This window comes from Bufo bufo, chromosome 8, assembly GCF_905171765.1.
Source record: "Bufo bufo chromosome 8, aBufBuf1.1, whole genome shotgun sequence".
NCBI classification, from domain to species: Eukaryota; Metazoa; Chordata; class Amphibia; order Anura; family Bufonidae; genus Bufo; species Bufo bufo.
In genome coordinates, this window is record NC_053396.1 from 56152557 (window position 1) to 56174425 (window position 21869).

The 21869-nt window shown below is 42.7% G+C and overlaps 1 protein-coding gene across 1 annotated transcript in view; it reads left to right on the forward strand.

Moving 5' to 3' along the window:
* LOC120978048 (cyclic nucleotide-gated olfactory channel-like) overlaps positions 1 to 21869 on the forward strand; it is a 332263-nt gene that overhangs the window by 40348 nt on the left and 270046 nt on the right. Inside the window, exon 2 of the mRNA XM_040406287.1 lies at positions 16996 to 17106. Within this exon, the coding sequence (XP_040262221.1) occupies positions 16996 to 17106 (111 nt within the window). The remainder of the gene's footprint in view (positions 1 to 16995; positions 17107 to 21869) is intronic.

Below are 21869 nucleotides of genomic sequence, written 5' to 3' on the forward strand. Positions count from 1 at the left end.
AAGCATAGAAGTTAAGTCATGCCATCTAATTAAACAATACTACAAGTAATAACTGATTATACGTACAGTCAGGTCCATAAATTTTGGGACATCGACACAATTGAAACATTTTTGCCACTATACACCACCACATTGGATTTGAAATGAAACAAACAAGATGTGCTATAACTGCAGACTGTCAGCTTTAATTTGAGGGTATTTATATCCAAATCAGCTAAACGGTGTAGGAATTACAACAGTTTGCATATGTGCCTCCCACTTGTTAAGGAACCAAAAGTAATGGGACAATTAGCTTCTCAGCTGTTCCATGGCCAGGTGTGTGTTATTTCCTCATTATTCCAATTACAATGAGCAGATAAAAGGTTCAGAGTTCATTTCAAGTGTGCTATTTGCATTTGGAATCTGTTGCTGTCAACTCTCAAGATGAGATCCAAAGAGCTGTCACTATCAGTGAAGCAAGCCATCATTAGGCTAAAAAAACTAAACAAACCTATCAGAGAGATAGCAAAAACATTTGGCGTGGCCAAAACAACTGTTTGGAACATTCTTAAAAAGAAGGAATGCACCGGTGAGCTCAGCAACACCAAAAGACCCGGAAGACCACAGAATACAACTGTGGTGTATGACCAAAGAATTCTTTCCCTGGTGAAGAAAACACCCTTCACAACAGTTGGCCAGATCAAGAACACTCTCCAGGAGGTAGGTGTATGTGTGTCAAAGTCAACAATCAAGAGAAGACTTCACCAGAGTGAATACAGAGGGTTCACCACAAGATGTAAACCATTGGTGAGCCTCAAAAACAGGAAGGCCAGATTACAGTTCGCCAAACGACATCTAAAAAAGCGTTCACAGTTCTGGAACAACATCCTATGGACAGATGAGACCAAGATCAACTTGTACCAGAGTGATGGGGAGTGAAGAATATGGAGAAAGAAAGGAACTGCTCATGATCCTAAGCATACCATCTCATCAGTGAAGCATGGTGGTGGTAGTGTCATGGCATGGGCATGTATGGCTGCCAATGGAACTGCTTCTCTTGTATTTATTGATGATGTGACTGCTGACAAAAGCAGCAGGATGAATTCTGAAGTGTTTCGGGCAATATTATCTGCTCATATTTAGCCAAATGCTTCAGAACTCATTGGACGGCGCTTCACAGTGCAGATGGACAATGACCCAAAGCATACTGCAAAAGCAACCAAAGAGTTTTTTAACGGAAAGAAGTGTAATGTTTAGTGATGAGCGGCAGGGGTCATATTCGAATTCGCGATATTTCACGAATATTTTGTAGAATATTCGTTATATTCAACGATTTTTTTACTCAAAAAATCTGCAAGGTAATGATCGTGTAATATGCGAATTTTCATAATGCGAATTTGTATTGCGAATTTTTCAACTTACAACTATTAGACAAAGAAGATTATAGCACTATATTAGCTAAATTGCTCTATATTAGTTTTTTTTTTCCGAATATTCGCTATATTGCTATAACTTCATTTTTTCAAATATTCGTAATAGTCTAAAACAAGAATATATAGCATTAGAGCGAATATTCGAAAAAAAAACCGAATATAGAGCAATTTAGCTAATATAGTGCTATAATTTTCTTTGTCTAATAGTTGTAATTTTTTTCTCATCTGAAGTTCAGATTGGAAAAAAATTACAACTATTAAAAAAAAGATTATAGCACTATATTAGCTAAATTGCTCTATATTCGTTTTTTTTTCGAATATTTGATATATTGCTATATATTCTTGTTTTAGAATATTACGAATATTCGAAAAAACAAAGTTATAGCAATATAGGGAATATAAAAAAAAAAAAAAAGAATATAGAGCAATTTAGCTAATATAGTGCTATAATCTTCTTTGTCTTATAGTTGTAAGTTGAAAAATTCGCATTACGAAAATTCGCAAACAACACTACTCCTAAAGTCAAATATACTGCAGCCTTCTCATTGGCCCACGAGCTAGAAGCAGGGAGGGATCATGTGTACTGATTTAAAAAAAATCTAATATTCGAAATTACGAATATATATCACTATATTCAAAATATTCGCAAATTTTCTAAGTATCTATATTCGCGATAAAAATTCGAAATTCTAATATTCGTGATCAACACTAGTAATGTTATGCAATGGCCAAGTCAATCACCTGACCTGAATCCAATTGAGCATGCATTTCACTTGCTGAAGACAAAACTGAAAGGGAAAATGCCCCAAGAACAAGAAGGAACTGAAGACAGTAGAGGCCTGGCAGAGCATCACCAGGGATGAAACCCAGCATTTGGTGATGTCTATGCGTTCTAGACTTCAGGCTGTAATTGACTGCAAAGGATTTGCAACCAAGTATCAAAAAGTGAAAGTTTGATTTATGATTATTATTCTGTCCCATTACTTTTGGTTCCTTAACAAGTGGGAGGCACATATGCAAACTGTTGAAATTCCTACACCATTCACCTGATTTGGATGTAAATACCCTCAAATTAAAGCTGACAGTCTGCAGTTAAAGCACATTTTGTTCGCTTCATTTCAAATCCATTGTGGTGGTGTATAGAGCCAAAAATGTTAGAAATTGTGTTGATGTCCCAATATTTATGGACCTGACTGTATATGTACAAACGGAAAATGCAAAAATGTGATCGCACTCTACATCCAGCACTCTGCCCTGCCTCCATGCTGGATGAGACATTGGTGTACATTTTGGCCAAAGCGTAATAAGCCACTCACCGCGTCAAGGTCGTCTCATTTGAGTGGTCCCTAACACTAGTTCCTACCTGTTTATGGGCCATGACAGCCACACAAAGTCCAGGGAATGCAGGTCAGCATGCAAGCCAAGCACACTCTGCTTTTAACCCCGTCCGGTGCCATTACAGCTTTCATCGGATCCAGGGATGCAAGTACCAACATGCATGCTGAGCCCACCATATACTTCTCCTGGAGCCAAATGGCTACTGGTAGGTTCTATATAAGCAGACTCAGTTTTATACTGACTTTAAAAACAGCCTCCAGGACAGATTGACTGGTCAGGTGTGCATGACTCAAAGGAGATCGCCACGCCTCCAATATATACTACAAAGAAAAAATGTGGGGGGTTGATTCAGCACAACCCGTATGTAGGTGCATATCACTATGGCGAAATACATATACAAACGGAAAATGCAAATGTGATCGCACTCTACATCCAGCACTCTGCCCTGCCTCCATGCTGGATGAGACATTGGTGTACATTTTGGCCAAAGCGTAATAAGACACTCACCGCATCAAGGTCGTCTCATTTGAGTGGTCCCTAACACTAGTTCCTACCTGTTTATGGGCCATGACAGCCACAGAAAGTCCAGGGAATGCAGGGATATGCACCTACATACGGGTTGTGCTGACTCAACCCCCCACATTTTTTCTGACTGTATATGTGTTTCCTTCACTTACTAAGTCGAGTACTATATGTGTTGCTACTTAGCTCTATGTGTAATATGAACATAAAAACTGTTAATACTGAGAATCTTTGGGTAATACTATGGGTCACTGGGCTGGAAGTATCAGACTGTAACAGCTTTGTTCTTCCTTTTACACAACTTCTTCACGGCCCAGAAACCTATTTTTACTATCTAATTTAGAATCCATATTCTTTAAGTCAGGATCAGCAGCCACACAAGAGGGAATAAGAAACACCATCCTTTCCAGTCTCCAGACTCAACACTTTCTTGAAATGACTGTTGTGGATCAATTTAGGCTTTCCTTTGAGCTTCACTGATGTGCTTGTGGTCAACAACACTTGGAATGGACTATCAAACCGGGGCTCGAGGACTTTTCTAACATGTCTCTTTACCACCACCCAATCTCCAGGCACAAGTGGGTGGGTTCCTGGTATTTTGTCAGTATCTGGAAGTGAAGAAAAAAACTTGAGAATGTATTTTAGTCAAATGCTTGTGCAAACTGATCACATAGTCTGTCAGACAACTATGTTGTATCTGGAGCTGCTGTGGGCTGACCCAAATAGGACCTCACAGGGACTGAGGCCTGTCTTATGGTTAGGGGTATACCTTACTGAAAAGAGGGATATTGATAGGTACTCTGTCCGTGGCTTACCAGTCTCTGCCATGGCTTTTGAATTTTTAACTTTGGTGTCCCTTTCAGTCTTTCTACCCTACCGCTGCTTTGCAGATGGTACAAAGTATGTAGGGCCTGTTCTGCAGCCAAAGCCTTCATTATCTCCTGCATCACTTTATTTGTGAGGTGAGTACCTCTGTCACTTTCAATGGTCTCAGGTACCCCATACCTGCATACAATTTCGGCCATAATCTTTTTTGCTGTGGTCTAGCCTGTGACCTTAACCACTGCATATGCTTCTGGCCATCCTGAAAACAAGTCTTCACACACCAATACATAGTTGAATGTAGTCTATCTGCAGACATTGAAATGGATACAAGGGGGCGAGGCATGTGTTTCTGGTGTACTTTAACCACCTGATCCACGTTGTTCCGGGCACAAATCATACATCCTTGAGTAAATCTTGCTGATACAGTGCTGAACCCTGGTGCGTACCATGTGCTATGTACTAAATCACACAGAACAGTCACTCCATGGGTTACCTGTGCCATCATGGTGTAGAGGGACCTATGAAGGCAGAGTTTCCCTTGGAACTGTATTAGGCCTTCCTCATTTGCAGTCCCTCCTTTTGACATCCAATGTTCCCTTTCCTCCTTCCCCACCTGGTTCTGTAAGGTCTTAAGAACTTCCAGGGAGACAGGAGGAATTATTTCAGGGATCTGAGCTGTGGCCACTAGGGCAGAAGTCTGCCTAGGCAATAGAGCAGCTGCTTTTGCCGCCTGATCTGCCCTGGCATTTCCCTTTGCCTCTGATGAGTCTGTTTTACAATGGCCTTTCATTTTTATCACCACCACTCAAGTTGGCGATATGAGGGCTTCCATCAGAGACCTTACTGATTCCCCATTTTTGATGGGTTTACCTGAAGCGGTCAAGAAATCTCTGGCTTTCCAAATGGGTCCATAGTGATGGGCTAACCAAAAGGCATACCTGGAATAAATGTAAATGTTTGCTGTTTTTCCCTCTGCATGCCTGTAAGCCATCTCCAGAGCGTTTAGCTCAGACATACAGTATGTGGTTGTAAGGGTTCTGCTTTTAGACTCTCATGTGGAGTCATCACTCCCCAACCTGTGTAGTACATGGCTTCCTGACCATACCTCGATCTATCCACAAAGAGCACATGATATGTATTATCTAATGGCCGATCCACCACATGGTCGAACCCCGCTGTCTCCTGTGACATCATCTGCAAACAGTCATGAGCCTCTACAGTAACATTGTCAGGCAACAAGATGGAACATTGCATTCTCAAATGGCAGGCAACAGAAAGATGTTTAGGCTGTACTTGCATAAGGATAGATGAAATATTACGAGGAGCAAGCATTGTCACTATGGTTCAGGGCTATCTCAGAGCTTTTATCAAGCATGGCTTGTAAAGCTGCTACAGCTCTGATGCAGGAAGGGGCACCTCTAGTCACGGGGTCAAGTCTAGCTAGATAATATGCCACAGGACGTTGTTGTTGGCCACGCTGTAGGATGAGGACAGCTGAGGCATGGCTATTTACTTCTGTACAATACAATCTGAATGGTTTGTTATCATCTGGTAGACCCAGTATGTCGGAGGACAAAACTACCAGTGTTAGGGCATAAAAGGCATCTACCGCCTCATCTGTAAGGTGGAAGGGACTGCAAGACAAACAATCATAAAGAGGCTGCATCAAACTTGAGGCATTGTGTATCCAAGGTCTGCAATAAGATACAAGGCCCAAAAATATCCTCAGTGCATTCACGTTTCTCGGCAAAGGGATGTCCTCAACAGGCTTCTTACATTCAGGGATGAAATACAATGCCCAAGAAAGGTAACAGTAATTCAGCAAAACTAAAGTTTCATTTTTGAAACTTTGCAGTCATGATCAGCCAAAACGGACAGGAATGACAGGGAAGACTGTAAACAGATGTCCTTGGAGGGACAGCAGAGCAATGAGTCATCAACATATTGCAGGAGCAGAACCTCCTGATGTGGTAAGTTCCAATCTGACAAAACTTGTGACATGGTTGCAGTATACATACTGGGTGAGTTCTGGGCACCCTGTGGCAGCACCACCCAGGTATACTGTTTACCCTCATGTGTGAAGGAAAACAAATACCAACTGTCTGGATGTAGTGGTACTGAAAGGAAAGCCTTTGCCAAATCAGTCTCAGTGAAGTGGGTAGAGGTAGGGCATAATGCGGGTGTTAAAAACTGTGGCTTCATTGACTGCACGTAGGTCATATACTATCCTGTACTAGGTGGGTTTGCCCTTCTCATTTTTCTTTTCATAGGGTACAAAGGAGTGTTACAAGGGGGTACAATCTTCTTGATAACCCCCTTTTTCAAAAAGTCTCGGACTATTTGAGATATGGCATCTGACTGTGCCATACTAAAGGGATTCTGTATCTTCCTTGGAAATGGGGTACCAGGTTTCAGCTCCACTTTCACAGAGGGCCTGGGAGCGTGCCAATATCCATAGGTCCAGTAGCCCAGAAATGGTCCGGCAGTCCTGTAAGCAAGGCTTCCCTTTCATCTTCTGGGAGTCCTGACACAAACATAGAGCAGGGTGTTTTATCACTAATGGCCAACAAACAAAGTTCCTGATTATTGAAGGCATCTGTTAGTTCCTCAGTGCCATCCTCCTGGAATGAAATGCTGACACATACTTTGCAAGCTAGTCTGCACCCAGGGGGCAGTGTTGCTGACCAGCAACTGAGTAAGCACTTCTTGGTTACAGGCAAATCTAACACGGATGTCTTCAGTTAAAGCGGAGTGTACTACTTTCCTATCAACTCCTGAACAAGGACAGGAGATTAAGTCAGGGGGAACTTGTTTGCTGTTCACAACTGTCTTGGCTGCTCCAGTATCAATCAAAAACAGAACTACTTCTTTATCACCCAGAGTGAGGGATATTTAAGTCGTACCTTAATCTGCTAAAGTCGTACCTTAATCTGGCCCAGCAGATTCAGAGAGAAACAGATATAGCAGAGTGGAGTTTGCCTGCCAGTTTCATACTAAAGCCTGCTGGAATCAAGACAAAGCCTGTAAACCGTTCTGGAAAACGTTTATGCGAAGTAAAGCAGCCATTGTACTTCATCTCAAGTTATTCTTTTATCCCCCAAGTATTCCACCTACTTATTGCTTCGGAGCTAAAGTCTGGGGGTCCAGCCGTGTCCAGGTAGGAGCACCATGACACATATAAAGACACAGATAGGCCGCACTATACCATCTACAAGTTTATTTTTATTCGAAATCATTCAAATAATCAGAAAGAACAAAAAAGCAAAAAGCCAAATGCGATCCAACACCTCAAAAGTGAACTTCCGCCCTGAGTCTAGGGACGAATCACAACCACCGCCAGGAGTGACGTGTTGCCCCGCCCTGTGACGTGAGACGCCACAACACACCCGCAACGGACCACGCGAGACGCCTCGTAGGTCCTTGCAGGGCAAAGAAAGCGATCAGACAAGCGGAACAACACATAGCGAAGCGGTAAAGTCTATCAATTCCGACATAAAGCGGAACTAAATATACCACTTTCATTTCTATAATATTTTTATTTTTACTTTTATAACTATATATATTTAATATTTTTCATATTTACTACAACTTCTTACTCATGGAACATTTTATATGACTTTTTTATGATCACCATAAGACTGACATATGAATTCTACTAGCAGGCCAACGATCCTGAGGAAATATTTGAAATCAAACCTTTTTATATGTATGTACACATTCTCACTGAAGTTCACATATTGCACTAAAGTTCTATTACACCCAACACCAAACCAATACCCAGCCAAGATTCATCCGGCACAAGTATCCATGCACTCAGCACTTTAACAAACACTAAACACTTTATCCAGCGTCTACACTCCAAAATCCGGCACTCTATGTATCCAGCATAAGTTTACCTCTATACATTTGTGTACTTAACCTACCTATGTACCCAGCACTAAATTGAACACTTGACACTTTATGTATGTTATGTATTTTATGTATATGTATTGAGCGAAGACGAATATGGTAGACATTTAGACTAAACACTATAGGCCTCATGCACACGACAGTATTTTTTCATGGTCCGCAAAACGGGGTTCCGTTGGTCCGTGATCCGTGACCATTTTTTCGTCCGAGGGTCTTCCTTGATTTTTGGAGGATCCACGTACATGAAAAAAAAGTCATTTTGGTGTCCGCCTGGCCGTGCGGAGCCAAACGGATCCGTCCTGACTTACAATGCAAGTCAATGTGGACGGATCCGTTTGACGTTGACACAATATGGTGCAATTGCAAACGGATCCGTCCCCCATTGACTTTCAATGTAAAGTCAGGAGTTAATATACCATAGGATCGGAGTTTTCTCCAATCCGATGGTATATTTTAACTTGAAGCGTCCCCATCACCATGGGAACGCCTCTATGTTAGAATATACCATCGGATTTGAGTTAGATCGTGAAACTCAGATCCGACAGTATATTCTAACACAGAGGCGTTCCCATAGTGATGGGGACGCTTCAAGTTAGAATATCCTACGAACTGTGTACATGACTGCCCCCTACTGCCTGGCAGCACCCGATCTCTTACAGGGGGCTGTGATCCGCACAATTAACCCCTCAGGTGCCGCACCTGAGGGGTTAATTGTGCGTATCATAGCCCCCTGTAAGAGATCAAGTGCTGCCAGGCAGAAGGGGGGCAGACCCCCCCCCTCCCTCCCCTGTATTATATTCATTGGTGGCAAGTGCGGCCTCCCCTCTCCCCCCCCTAATTAAAATCACGTTCCGAATCCCCCATCATTGGTGGCCAGTGCGGCCTCACCTCCCTCCCCCCTAGTTAAAATCACGTTCCGAATCCCCCATCATTGGTGGCCAGTGCGGCCTCACCTCTCCCCCCCCCCAGTTAAAATCACGTTCCGAATCCCCCATCATTGGTGGCCAGTGCGGCCTCACCTCTCCCCCCCCTAGTTAAAATCACGTTCCGAATCCCCCATCATTGGTGGCCAGTGCGGCCTCACCTCTCCCCACCCCCCTAGTTAAAATCACGTTCCGAATCCCCCATCATTGGTGGCCAGTGCGGCCTCACATCTCTCCCCCCCCCTCAGTTAAAATCACGTTCCCCCTTCATTGGTGGCAGTGGAGAGTTCCGATCGGAGTCCCAGTTTAATCGCTGGGGCTCCGATCGGTAACCATGGCAACCAGGGCGCTCCTCCTACTGGCAAGTGAAAGATCTGTGCGGCGCATTGCTTATAGCACAGACCTGTCACTTACCAGTAGGAGGAGCGCCGGCCGGTCACAGACATCGCAGCTCGCAGGTAAGTATAATGCTTCTAAAAATTGCTAAGTAACCATGGCAACCAGGACTGCAGTAGCGTCCTGGTTGCCATGGTTACCGATCGGAGCCCCAGCGATTAAACTGGGACTCCGATCGGAACTCTCCACTGCCACTAATGATGGGGGAACGTGATTTTAACTAAGATGGGGGGGGGGAGATGTGAGGCCGCACTGGCCACCAATGATGGGGGATTCGGAACGTGATTTTAACAAGGGGGGGGGGAGATGTGAGGCCGCACTGGCCACTAATGATGGGGGATTCGGAATGTGATTTTAACAAGGGGGGGGGAGATGTGAGGCCGCACTGGCCACTAATGATGGGGGATTCGGAACGTGATTTTAACTGGAGGGGGGGAGAGAGGGGAGGCCGCACTGGCCACCAATGAATATAATATTGGGGAGGGAGGGGGTCTGCCCCCTCCTGCCTGGCAGCACCTGATCTCTTACAGGGGGCTATGATACTCACAATTAACCCTTTAGGTGCGGCACCTGAGGGGTTAATTGTGCTGATCACAGCCCCCTGCCAGGCAGCAGGGGGCAGTCATGTACACAGTTCTCAGTATATTCTAACTTGAAGCATCCCCATCACTATGGGAACGCCTCTGTGTTAGAATATACTGTCGGATATGAGTTTTCACTAAGTGAAAACTCATATCTGAAAAAGCTTTTATGCAGACGGATCTGCGATCCGTCTGTGTGAAAGTTGCCAACGGATCACGGATGCGGATGCCAATCTTGTGTGCATCCGTGTTTTTTCACGGACCCATTAACTTGAATGGGTCCGTGAACCGTTGTCCGTCAAAAAAATAGAACAGGTCATATTTTTTTGACGGACAGGAAACACGGATCACGGCCGCGGATGAACAACGGTGCATTTTCCGAGTTTTCAACTGACCCATTGAAAGTCAATGGGTCCGCAGAAAATCACGGAAAACGGAACAACGGCCACGGATGCACACAACGGTCGTGTGCATGAGGCCTTATTCTCATACATCCCAACTGAATATCCGTCCAAATCCCAACACAGCCATCCAAGAAAGAAGACTCCCCACCCCCAGCAAAAAATTTTGCCAAATTTTAACTTATTTTAATATTTAGATCTACAAATAAACACACAATTTTAAACTCCATCACTGTCTCTGTATTTATTCTGTGCAGCAACATATGAGAGTGTGCCTGTCAAACCTATCTACAATTAGTTTCATACTAAAGCCTGCTGGAATCAAGACAAAGCCAGTAAACCGTTCTGGAAAACGTTTATGCGAAGTAAAGCTGCCATTGTACTTCATCTCAAGTTATTATTTTATCCCTCAAGTATTCCACCTACTTATTGCTTCGGAGCCAAAGCCTGGGGTCCAGCCGTGTCCAAGCCACACTATACCACTCGGCATTCCTACACCTGGGACGCACAACATAGAGGGCCCTAGGGGGAGGCACCTGTTGCAATTTTGGCATCACGAACAGGATTTACTTGCATGCCTTTATACTTCAAGGCCTACAGAATTGTCAAAGAACCGCCTAAGAATGACTTTACTATGTTTACTGCAGAGCAACAGGTGCAGAATTGTGCGTGCCCAGCTACCGAGGGGTTAATTCGCCATCTTTGCCAGTGATGGCGTATGTTCTTCTTGTACCTCAAAAGCGGGAAAACAGGGAAATGCCCAGCCCAAGAGCGGGAAGCGACAGCCCTGCCCACTGGGAACTACCCAGTGCAAATGAAGGAAGTGAAGACTCCACCTCCAAGAGTACGCCTCCTGTACCAGTGTGTGCCAGAAAGCCAGAAGACGACAAAATGGCATTTTCGCTGCGGCCCAACTGGGGCGAAATGGTGTGGGGTAGTGACAAGCCTGAGGTGCAGGCTACCCTGAAAGAAATACGATTGTTGCAGGTACAGCGGGACCCGGAGAAAGGGTCAGAGGAGTCCACCGCGCCGGCTGGTGAGGTGGAGGCGTCCGAAGCATCCACTCCGCTGCCTAGGAAGAGCGGTTTATTTACATGGATGAACCCCATGGTCCCGCCTGAAGTTACAGCTCAGGCCCAGACAATGTGGGACTACAAGAAAAGCATCGAGGACTGGGTGATCCATGTCCTGGACCACCTAAGGCCGGGGGATCTGAAGCTGGAGAGGCGCTGAGGGAGCGTCCTGTGGTTCTCCGTGGAATGCGGCTCCGGTTTCCTGGTGGACAATGAGAGCAGTGAAGAACTGTTCGTGGGACGCAGTTCTGTGAAACACCCCTACCTGCCCCAGGCTCAACATAGCTTATACGCGGGGGACCATGTGGATGTAATGACCGACGTCACGCACAGGGAGGATAAAAGGGAAAGCCCTGCCCAAGGGAGAGGGAAAGGTGGTGACCCCTAACTCACCTTGCGGCTGGCACCTGACTGCCCTAACGTCCCTAGACGGGTTCCTCACCCGTGCGGCGATCTCGTGCCTAAACCCTGGCTTTCCCTAAAATGAGCCCTAGATAGTGAACGGGCCGGTGGGATCGCTAGTCCGCACCACTATCACTAAGAGGGAAACACCAGGGAGAGGACAGACAAAACAGACAAACACATACACCCAGGTGGGCGATCACAATAGACCACAAAGGTCCAACAGGGATCCGGAGGGTAGCGTTCTGGACCAACTACCAGAGAACGCAGCAACACAGCTCCAGAAGGTCAGAATAGATGTCCAGGCAGGAAGTTCTATCTCTGGCAACCAGAGAAGTGTGAGAGAGGAATATAAGGAGGTTTGGGAGTGCTGGACAAGGAACAGCTGAGGAGAAGGAGCTACGGATCCCTGAGTGAGCCAAAAGGGTTTGCAAAGCAAACCCAGAAAGCTACCATGAGGAAAACAGCCCTATCTTAAATAGAGCGTGCAGCCAACCGCTGCGACTTCCTGACCCTGGGTATAACGGAGTCAGGCGTGGTTCTCGATACCCTCGTGACAGTGGAGTACACCCCCATGAGCTCCCTCAAGGGACCATTTGCCACCGGGGTGACCATCCTGTCCAAACCCCTTGTCCAGTTGTCAGTAGCTGAGTCCTGGCAGGAGGATCCAGCTGCCGCAGGCAGCGTGTGCTGCCTCCAGGAGACCACAGAGGGAGTACTCCCCTTCCAAGAAAAACAACAAGCCTCAGCCGGAGCTTCTGATCCCAAGTCTGGTTGACGGGTGAGGACGTGTTGGCCCATTTTCTGTTTTGTTGCCCCCTGTTTGTTTCTCATCCAGATGGACATGGATTGTCAGGACTCCCCCCATCTTCAAAAATATCTCCAAGTTATGCATGCCTGCGCTCAATTCCTTTTTCCCCCTTCTCAGCTTAAGTGGGAGCCCCTTTTGCTAAAAGGGTTCTCATTACCATTGCTGCTATTTTCCATTATACCCCTGTGGATTGCAAATAACATTACGACATCCTGTGGATTACAAATTACTTTGGCACTATCTGTTGCAGTTTGGTGCACTTGATCCGCCAGCACTAAAGGAAAAGACTCTAACGTGAATTTGTTTGCACTATGTTATTGCATTAAATATTTGCACTATTTTTGCACTAATGTTTTATAATGTTATGCAAATTTTATGCACCTTAGCCCATTGTCTGCACTCTATTACGGATACCGCAATGTGATCCTATGCACTACAAATGGACTCTGGACTTAATATAGTTAGCCAGATAGCTAGCACCTTACTTTCTAGCTCATATGGACTGCTTCTGAGGACGTCAATGTAGAGTCACAAGCAGGTCTAACAACATAGTAACATAGTATATAAGGCCGAAAAAATACATTTGTCCATCCAGTTCAACCTGTTATCCTGCAAGTTGATCCAAAGGAAGGCCAAAAAAAAACCTGTGAGGTAGATGCCAATTTTCCCCACTTAAGGGGGGGGGGGGGGGGGATTTGTTCCCGACTCCAATAAGGCAATCAGAATAACTCCCTGGATCAACAACCCCTCTCTAGTAGCTATAGCCTGTAATATTATTACACTCCCGAAATTCATCCAAGCCCCTCTTAAATTATTTTATTGTACTCACCATCACCACCTCCTCAGGCAGAGAGTTCCATAGTGTCACTGCTCTTACCGTAAAGAATCCTTTTCTATGTTTGTGTACAAACCTTCTTTCTTCCAGATGCAGAGGATGTCCCCTTGTCACAGTCACAGTCCTGGGGATAAATAGATGATGGGAGAGATCTCTGTACTGACCCCTGATATATTTATACATAGTAATTAGATCTCCCCTGAGTCGTCTTTTTTCTAAAGCGAATAACCCTAATTTTGATAATCTTTCAAGGTACTGTAGTTGTCCCATTCCAGTTATTACTTTAGTTGCCCTCATTTGAACTGTACACAGTGCTCCATGTGTGGTCTGACTAGTGATTTGTAAAGTGGTAGGGCTATGTTCTCATCACGGGCATCTATGCCCCTTTTGATGCAACAATTATCTTATTGGCCTTGGCAGCAGCTGCCTGACATTGGTTTTTACTGCTTAGTTTGCTGTTTATTAAAATTCCTAGGTCCTTTTCCATATCAGTGTTACCGAGTGTTTTACCATTTAGTATGTACAGGTGACTTGCATTATTCCTTCCCATGTGCATAACCTTACATTTGTCTGTGTTAAACCTCATCTGCCACTTCTCTGCCCAAGCCTCCAATCTATTCAGATCCATCTGTAGTAGTATACTGTCCTCTTCAGTGTTAATTACTTTACACAGTTTAGTGTCATCTGCAAAAATGGATATTTTACTGTGCAAGCCTTCTACAAGATCAATAATAAATATATTGAAGAGAATAGGACCCAATACTGACCCCTGAGGTACCCCACTAGTGACAGTGACCCAATCTGATTGTGTGCCATTAATAACCACCCTCTGTTTTCTATCACTGATTCAATTACTTACCCACATACAGACATTTTCTCCCAGTCCGAGCATTCTCATTTTATATACTAACCTTGTGGTACAGTGTCAAATGTTTTGGAAAAGTCCAGATATACGACATCCATTGATTCACCACTGTCAAGTCTAGAACTTACCTCCTCATAGAAACTGATTAAATTAGTCTGACATGACTGATCCCCCATGAAGCCATGCTGATATGATGTTATTTGCTGGTTTTCATTGAGATCCTCCAAGATAGCATCTCTTAGAAAACCTTCAAACAGTTTACCCACAACAGATGTTAAACTTACCGGCCTATCATTTCCGGGGTCTGTTTTTGGACCCTTTTTGAATATTGGCACCACGTCAAGGGTAACCCCGCTGCTAAAAATATGTGTTTAGAGGGATTAACCCTCGTGGGAGATATGGGAGATAACTGTCTCCTCCTCCTAATTTGGTATGTCTTAAAGGGAACCTGTCATGTGGATATTTTATTGTAATCTAACTAATTATATACAATCATTAACTACTAAAAAGTAACTTAGATGTATTCACTTACTGGTGTGACAGATGGTTATCTCATAATATACACACAAAGATGCCACATGCCGCATGCTAATGAGCTGATTTGAGTCCGGCGTGATGTCATTGAGTCCAGCGTATATTTAATTCAGAGCTATAGCCACTCTCCTGCCCACCTGCTGCTGATTCATATGGAAACAAACTGTCATTCAGCAGCAGGTGGACGGGGAGAGTCAGGAGCTCATGAATATTCATGACTCATCATTATCAGCTGGAGCTTTTCAATACAAGATGTTGGCAGATTGACTGGGTCAGTTAAAGAAAGTGACCCAGCATTGTGCTAAGAGAATCAATCACTTATTTATGTTGCCCTTAGTTAGGACACCATAAAACTGGTGACAGGTTCCCTTTAAGGCTTAGTGTGCCGCCTTATGGACATAAATGTTTAGCTACCTGTTCAGTGATCAAGGTGACAAAGTGTAAAGCATTATAATGCCTTGGTGCTATTAAGGGATTACAGGCTGAAGCCACCCTTCTATTTGTGGGTGTCTAATAGTATCATGGAGGGATTATAGTACATGACACCCCCATGCTCAATATATGACTCTGGCCCAGTCCTGTGTGGAGTATTTGAGGCCTTAGTGCAGTATCTTTTTTAGTTCACTGGTTATACCGAGAGGGCAAACTGTGAATAGACACCCTACTCATACGTTCAGGAACCTAGTGGTAGCTGTCTCTATGTCAGTCTATTTATGTTCTTATGCAGCATTTCAACTTTCCTTGGGTACCTTAGAGCACAACCTAAGGACGTTTAAGCGAAGTAAAGCTGCCATTGTACTTCATCTCAAGGTCTGGACTCAAGTTATTCTTTTATCCCTCAATTATTCCCCCTATTTATTGCTTCAGAGCCAAAGCCTGGTGTCCAGCCGTGTCCAGGTAGGAGCACCGTGACACACACAAAGACACAGATAGGCCGCACTATACCACTCGGCATTCCTACACCTGGGATGCGCGACATAGAGCGCCCTAGAGGGAGGTGCCCATTGCACTTGTTCTTATTACAATTAGAACTGACACTTTTATGTTAAAACTATCTCGTATACATTCCTGTGCAACTGTCACAGTCATTACCGCTGGCTGTGACCTTCTGTCTATGCTCTCGCTGCAGCTCCGTTCCTCTGTATTATTTGTGGTTCTGTATGGGTTAACTCCCCTGTATTCCTATTAATAGTTAATCCTCTGTCTGCTCCATGGGTGTGGTCTCTCTGCTGCACCCATGGAACCTGTATATAAGGCTGAGGTTTCCTCAGTTCTGTGTCAGCTCTCCTGGTGTGTGTTGTCTTGTCCTGCTCTGCTCCTGGTTTGTACTCTTTCTCCCATGCTGCTGACCCATGGGATCCGTGTCTGTCTGTGCTCTGTGGGTTTCCCTACTTGTTCATTTACGTCGTCTGTCTGTTATCTGTTCTGCCTGTTATGTTTTAGTTACTTTGTGTTTATTCTGATATCTGTGTTCAGCAAGCCTTTGCAGCAGAGTGGCATGACAAGGCCATGCAGTTTACTTCTGGTGGAGCAAGTCCTTCTCTGCTCATTGCCACTCCTGCTTCCTTGCATGAACTCCTGCTTGTGTTATTATTTGCCCTGTTTTGTATTTACCTGTCTGTTATGTTTGCCTATGTGCCGTCGGTACCTTCTGGTACCTGTTGTCCATTCGCTCCTGCTGTCACTGTCTAGGTCACGCTCCAGAGTGGACCCTGGCAACTTTCTGCGGCCAAGTCTAACCCTACCATCTAGGGCTCTAGTGAAAACCAGGAGTTGCTTAGTTACGCCCCTCTGGAGTATTACTAGACAGTGGCGCAGTGGGGGTTTTCTCCCACTGTGCTGACGGTACATAGAGCTCATGTTTTATCTGTGTTGCTTTCCCTGTTTTGTTTGTGCAATAAACTCTTGTGTCTGTACCTGATTTCCGTTTGTTTATTGCATGACGACGCGGTGGTCTCTCCTGGGACCTCCAACTCGTGACAGCAACTTCTTTCAGCAGAAGCAACTGCTGCTTTTAAATTGCATTTGTTCACCCTTCCTAGTACCATTTTCTTACACTGTTAGGTTGATCTAAATTGTATGCATGTAATCACTGAAACAATACCACATTATGCAATACTTAAGGGGATTATGGCTGGATAATTATTTTTATATTTTATGCCCAATAGAGCTTTGTCTGTGTGTGATGATACCTCCTCTGAGCTGCAAAGAGTTATTTCCCAAGATAATGGTGATGTGGTGTCACGAGCATCTTTTAGAGGGAGAGGTGCATTGTCCAGGTAAGTAGGTTAAACAATACATCAACAGTGCCTTAGCTGTTACTATAACTGTCAGTGGGTCAGTATGGTCTCAAGTGACCAGAATGACAGGAATTTAATATTTTCTGTCTATATCTAGATTTGTCCTTCAAAGAATGATAAATAACAAAGTGTAAGGACAACGTGTAAGTGTGATAGAACAAAGTGTAAGGACATTGCAAGACCAATTGTTGTCTCAAACAGTCAACTAAATCATCCATACAATTTACCTTTGTGCGCTAGACCATTTTTCATGCTGGCTTTGGTTGATAAGTGAATGATTTTTTTTTTTCAACATATAACTTTATTTTTTAGTAAAAAACAAACATACATAGGTGGGTGAAGGGACTTCAGATCCACCATTGTGGTGAGAACACTTGGCGCACAGACACGACCCAAAGTGGTACATAACTTCTTTAGTGACACATCGAAGAGTTAGACCATGCATTTCACATCAGTTATTATACAGATTCCTTTTTCAAGTCTAGAAATGTATAAAAAGGTGTGAGGCATATAATATACTGACATTTAAAATTAATAATTACTGTATGTACTGTATATGTAAAGGAACTTGAATAAATCTAATTAAAGGTAATATGGTGCCCATAGTGCATGTAGTAGTTATTAACATATATACATACATGTATAACATATACTTAGTATATACATACATACAGGGGCATAACTACCATAGTGGCAGACCATGCAAATGCTATGGGGTCGGGGGCAAGAGGGGGCCCAGTCTTAGTTGGGATCATCCCCTCTTCTACTGGAGGTGAAAACTTGGTCAGGACTCTACCCTCTAAGGCTGGGTTCAGACCTGAGCGTATTTGATATGCTCGTTTAACGTGCGTTTGTATCGCACGTTTTTGTCGCGCGTTTTTGTCCATAGTCAACGCGCGTATTACGCGCGTTGTGTGATTAACAGCAGTGTCCTATGGCTGCAAACGTGCAACAAAACGCCCCAAAGAAGCTCAAGAACTTGTTTGAGCGTAGGGCGTTTTTCAACGCGTTCAAACGCGCTGTAAAACGCTCAAGTGAGAACCAGGGCCATAGGGAAGCATTGGTTTTAATGTGTTGATCGTTTTACAGCGCGTTTGAACGCGCTGTAAAACGCTCAAGTGTGAACCCAGCCTAAAGGAACAACTTTTGGCAAATGAAGCAGTGGAAAAATGGCCCAAGGGTAATTGAAAGGGGTTTAGTCAGAAACCCTTCTGTCCTGTGTGGGGGGCCTGGTTTGATCCTTGCTATGGGGCCCTTACTTCTCTATGTACGCCACTGCATACATACTTATACACGCGCTAAATCTGGTAAATTCATAATTCATTGAATAAAAGGTAAAATTAATGTTTGACCCATATGGGAGGTGCATACAGATGTGTCCACACTCAACTTATCACTTATTTCAACACGTCCTGAGGTGTGTGTCGCAAAATGACGTTATATCTAAATTAGATAAATTGCAATACAACGTTCAGACAGCAGATGGCTGCTGTAAGATTACTTACCATATATTTTGACCTGTGCTATTGTTCACTACTATTCTATATGCTGTATACTATGATTTAGATACACTTGGTGTCGGTATACAGTGCTAGTTTCGTATTATATTTATTATATTCAAAATAACACACACCAACCACAGTATTATGCAGAGATTATTATATACTTTACATGTTACTAATGCACATAATACAATTCAGACACATTGGGTGTCAGTATTAGGGTTGAGCAAACCCGAACTGTAAAGTTTGGGTTCGTACAGTACTTTAGGATTTTTGGAACCCGGACCCGAACCCGAACATTTCAGTAAAAGTTCGGGTTCGGTTATTTTTATTGACGCTTTTTGAAAGGCTGCAGTGCAGCCAATCAACAAGCGTTTAACTCTGTGCCCTTAGAAGCCATCACAACCATGCCTACTAATGGCATGGCTGTGATTGGCCAGTGTAGCATGTGACCCAGCCTCTATATAAGCTGGAGTCACGTAGCGCTGCACGTCACTCTGCTGTGCTTAGTGTAGGGAGAGGATGCTGCTGGTGATTTCAGGGAGAGAATAGGACAGAATCTTTGCTCAAAACGTGAATCTAACTTAGCAATCCTCATACATTGTGTTGTGTGGGTGCAGGGCACAATTTTTTTATCCTGCCCTGAGCCCAGTGACCGAAAAAAAATAACTTTTATAAGTCAGTTAGGTGGGCGGTGGCGGCGGCCATTTTATGCAAGCTCAGTGCACCAGCACTGCATCTGAGCTTTTGGGACATTAAAAATTAAAAAAAATTTGGGCAATTTACAACATCTGGTGCATTTGCAGGCTTAGTCAGTGTGCAATTTAAGCTAGAAATACAGCCATCATTTTCTGGGTTTTTAAAAACACCCTTTTTTTGCCAAAAAACACTATTTTCCAGATCTGCAAGTGTTAAATTCTAGTTTAATATATACAGCTTTCATATTCTGTTAACAAAAAACACTTTTTTGGCAATATACAACATTTGGATTAGTCAGTGTGCAATTTAAGCTAGAAATACAGCCATCATTTTCTGGGTTTATAAAAACACACTTTTTTGCCAGATTCCACTATTTTCCAGATCTGCAAGTGTTAAATTCAAGTTTAATATATACAAGCTTTCATATTCTGTTACCCAAAAAACACTTTTTTGCTAATATACAACATCTGAATTAGTCAGTGTGCAATTTAAGCTAGAAATACAGCCATCATTTTCTGGTTTTTAAAAAACACCCTTTTTTTTTTGCCAAAAAACACTATTTGCCAGATCTGCAAGTGTTAAATTCAAGTTTAATATGTACAGATGTCATATTCTGTTACAAAAAAAAAAAGAAACTTTTTTGGCAATATACATCTGGATTAGCCAGTGTGCAATTTAAGCTAGAAATACAGCCATAATTTTCTGGGTTTTTAAAAACACACTTTTTTGCCCAAAACCACTATTTGCCAGATCTGCAAGTGTTAAATTCAAGTTTAATATATACAGCTTTCATATTCTGTTACCAAAAAAACACTTTTTTGGCAATATACAACATCTGGATTAGTCAGTGTGCAATTTAAGCTAGAAATACAGCCATCATTCTCTGGGTTTTTAAAAACACACTTTTTTGCCAAAAACCACTATTTGCCAGATCTGCAATTATTAAGTTCAAGTTTAATATATACAGCTTTCATATTCTGTTACCCAAAAAACACTTTTTTGCTAATATACAACATCTGGATTAGTCAGTGTGCAATTTAAGCTAGAAATACAGCCATCATTCTCTGGGTTTTTAAAAACACACTTTTTTGCCAGATTCCACTATTTTCCTGATCTGCAAGTGTCAAATTCAAGTTTAATATATACAGCTTTCATATTCTGTTACCCAAAAAACACTTTTTTGCTAATATACAACATCTGAATTAGTCAGTGTGCAATTTAAGCTAGAAATAAAGCCATCATTTTCTGTGTTTTTAAAAACACAATTCTTTGCCAAAAACCACTATTTTCCAGATCTGCAAGTGTTAAATTCTAGTTTAATATATACAGCTTTCATATTCTGTTACCCAAAAAACACTTTTTTTTTGCTAATATACAACATCTGGATTAGTCAGTGTGCAATTTAAGCTAGAAATACAGCCATCATTTTCTGGGTTTTTAAAAACACACTTATTTTTTTGCCAAAAACCACTATTTTCCAGATCTGCAAGTGTCAAATTCTAGTTTAATATATACAGCTTTCATATTCTGTTACCAAAAAAACACTTTTTTGGCAATATACAACATCTGGATTAGTCAGTGTGCAATTTAAGCTAGAAATACAGCCATCATTTTCTGGGTTTTTAACCACCTCAGCTCCCCTAGCTTAAACCCCCTTAATGACCAGACCACTTTTTACAATTCTGTACTACACTACTTTCACATTTTATTGCTCGGTCAAAAAACTTACCACCCAAATGAATTTTACCTCCTTTTCTTCTCACTAATAGAGCTTTCATTTGGTGGTATTTCATTGCTGCTGACATTTAAACTTTTTTTGATAATAATCGAAATTGACCGAAATTTTTGCAACAAAATGACATTTTTCACTTTCTGTTGTAAAATTTTTCAAATAAAACTACATTTCTATATAAATTTTTCTCTAAATCTATTGTTCTACATGTCTTTGATAAAAAAAAATGCAATAAGTGTATATTTATTGGTTTGCGCAAAAGTTATAGCGTTTACAATTACTATGGTACAAAAATGTGAATTTCTGCATTTTGAAGCAGCTCTGACTTTCTGAGCACCTGTCATGTTCCCTGAGGTTCTACAATGCCCAGACAGTAGAAACACCCCACAAATAACCCCATTTCGGAAAGTAGACACCCTAAGGTATTCGCTGATGGGCATAGTGAGTTAATGGAAGTTTTTATTTTTTGTCTCAAGTTAGCCGAAAATTATTAATTATTTATTTTTTTTTTTTTCTTACAAAGTCTCATATTCCACTAACTTGTGACAAAAAATAAAATTTTACATGAACTCGCAATGCCCCTCACAAAATACCTTGGGGTGTCTTCTTTCCAAAATGGGGTCACTTGTGGGGTATTTATAATGCCCTGGCATTTTAGGGGACCTAAAGCGTGAGAAGTAGTTGGGAATCCAAATGCGTAAAAAATGCCCTGTGAAATCGGAAAGATACTTATTGGAATTTTGGCCCCTTTGCGCACCTAGGCTGCAAAAAAGTGTCACACATGTGGTATCGCCGTACTCAGGAGAAGT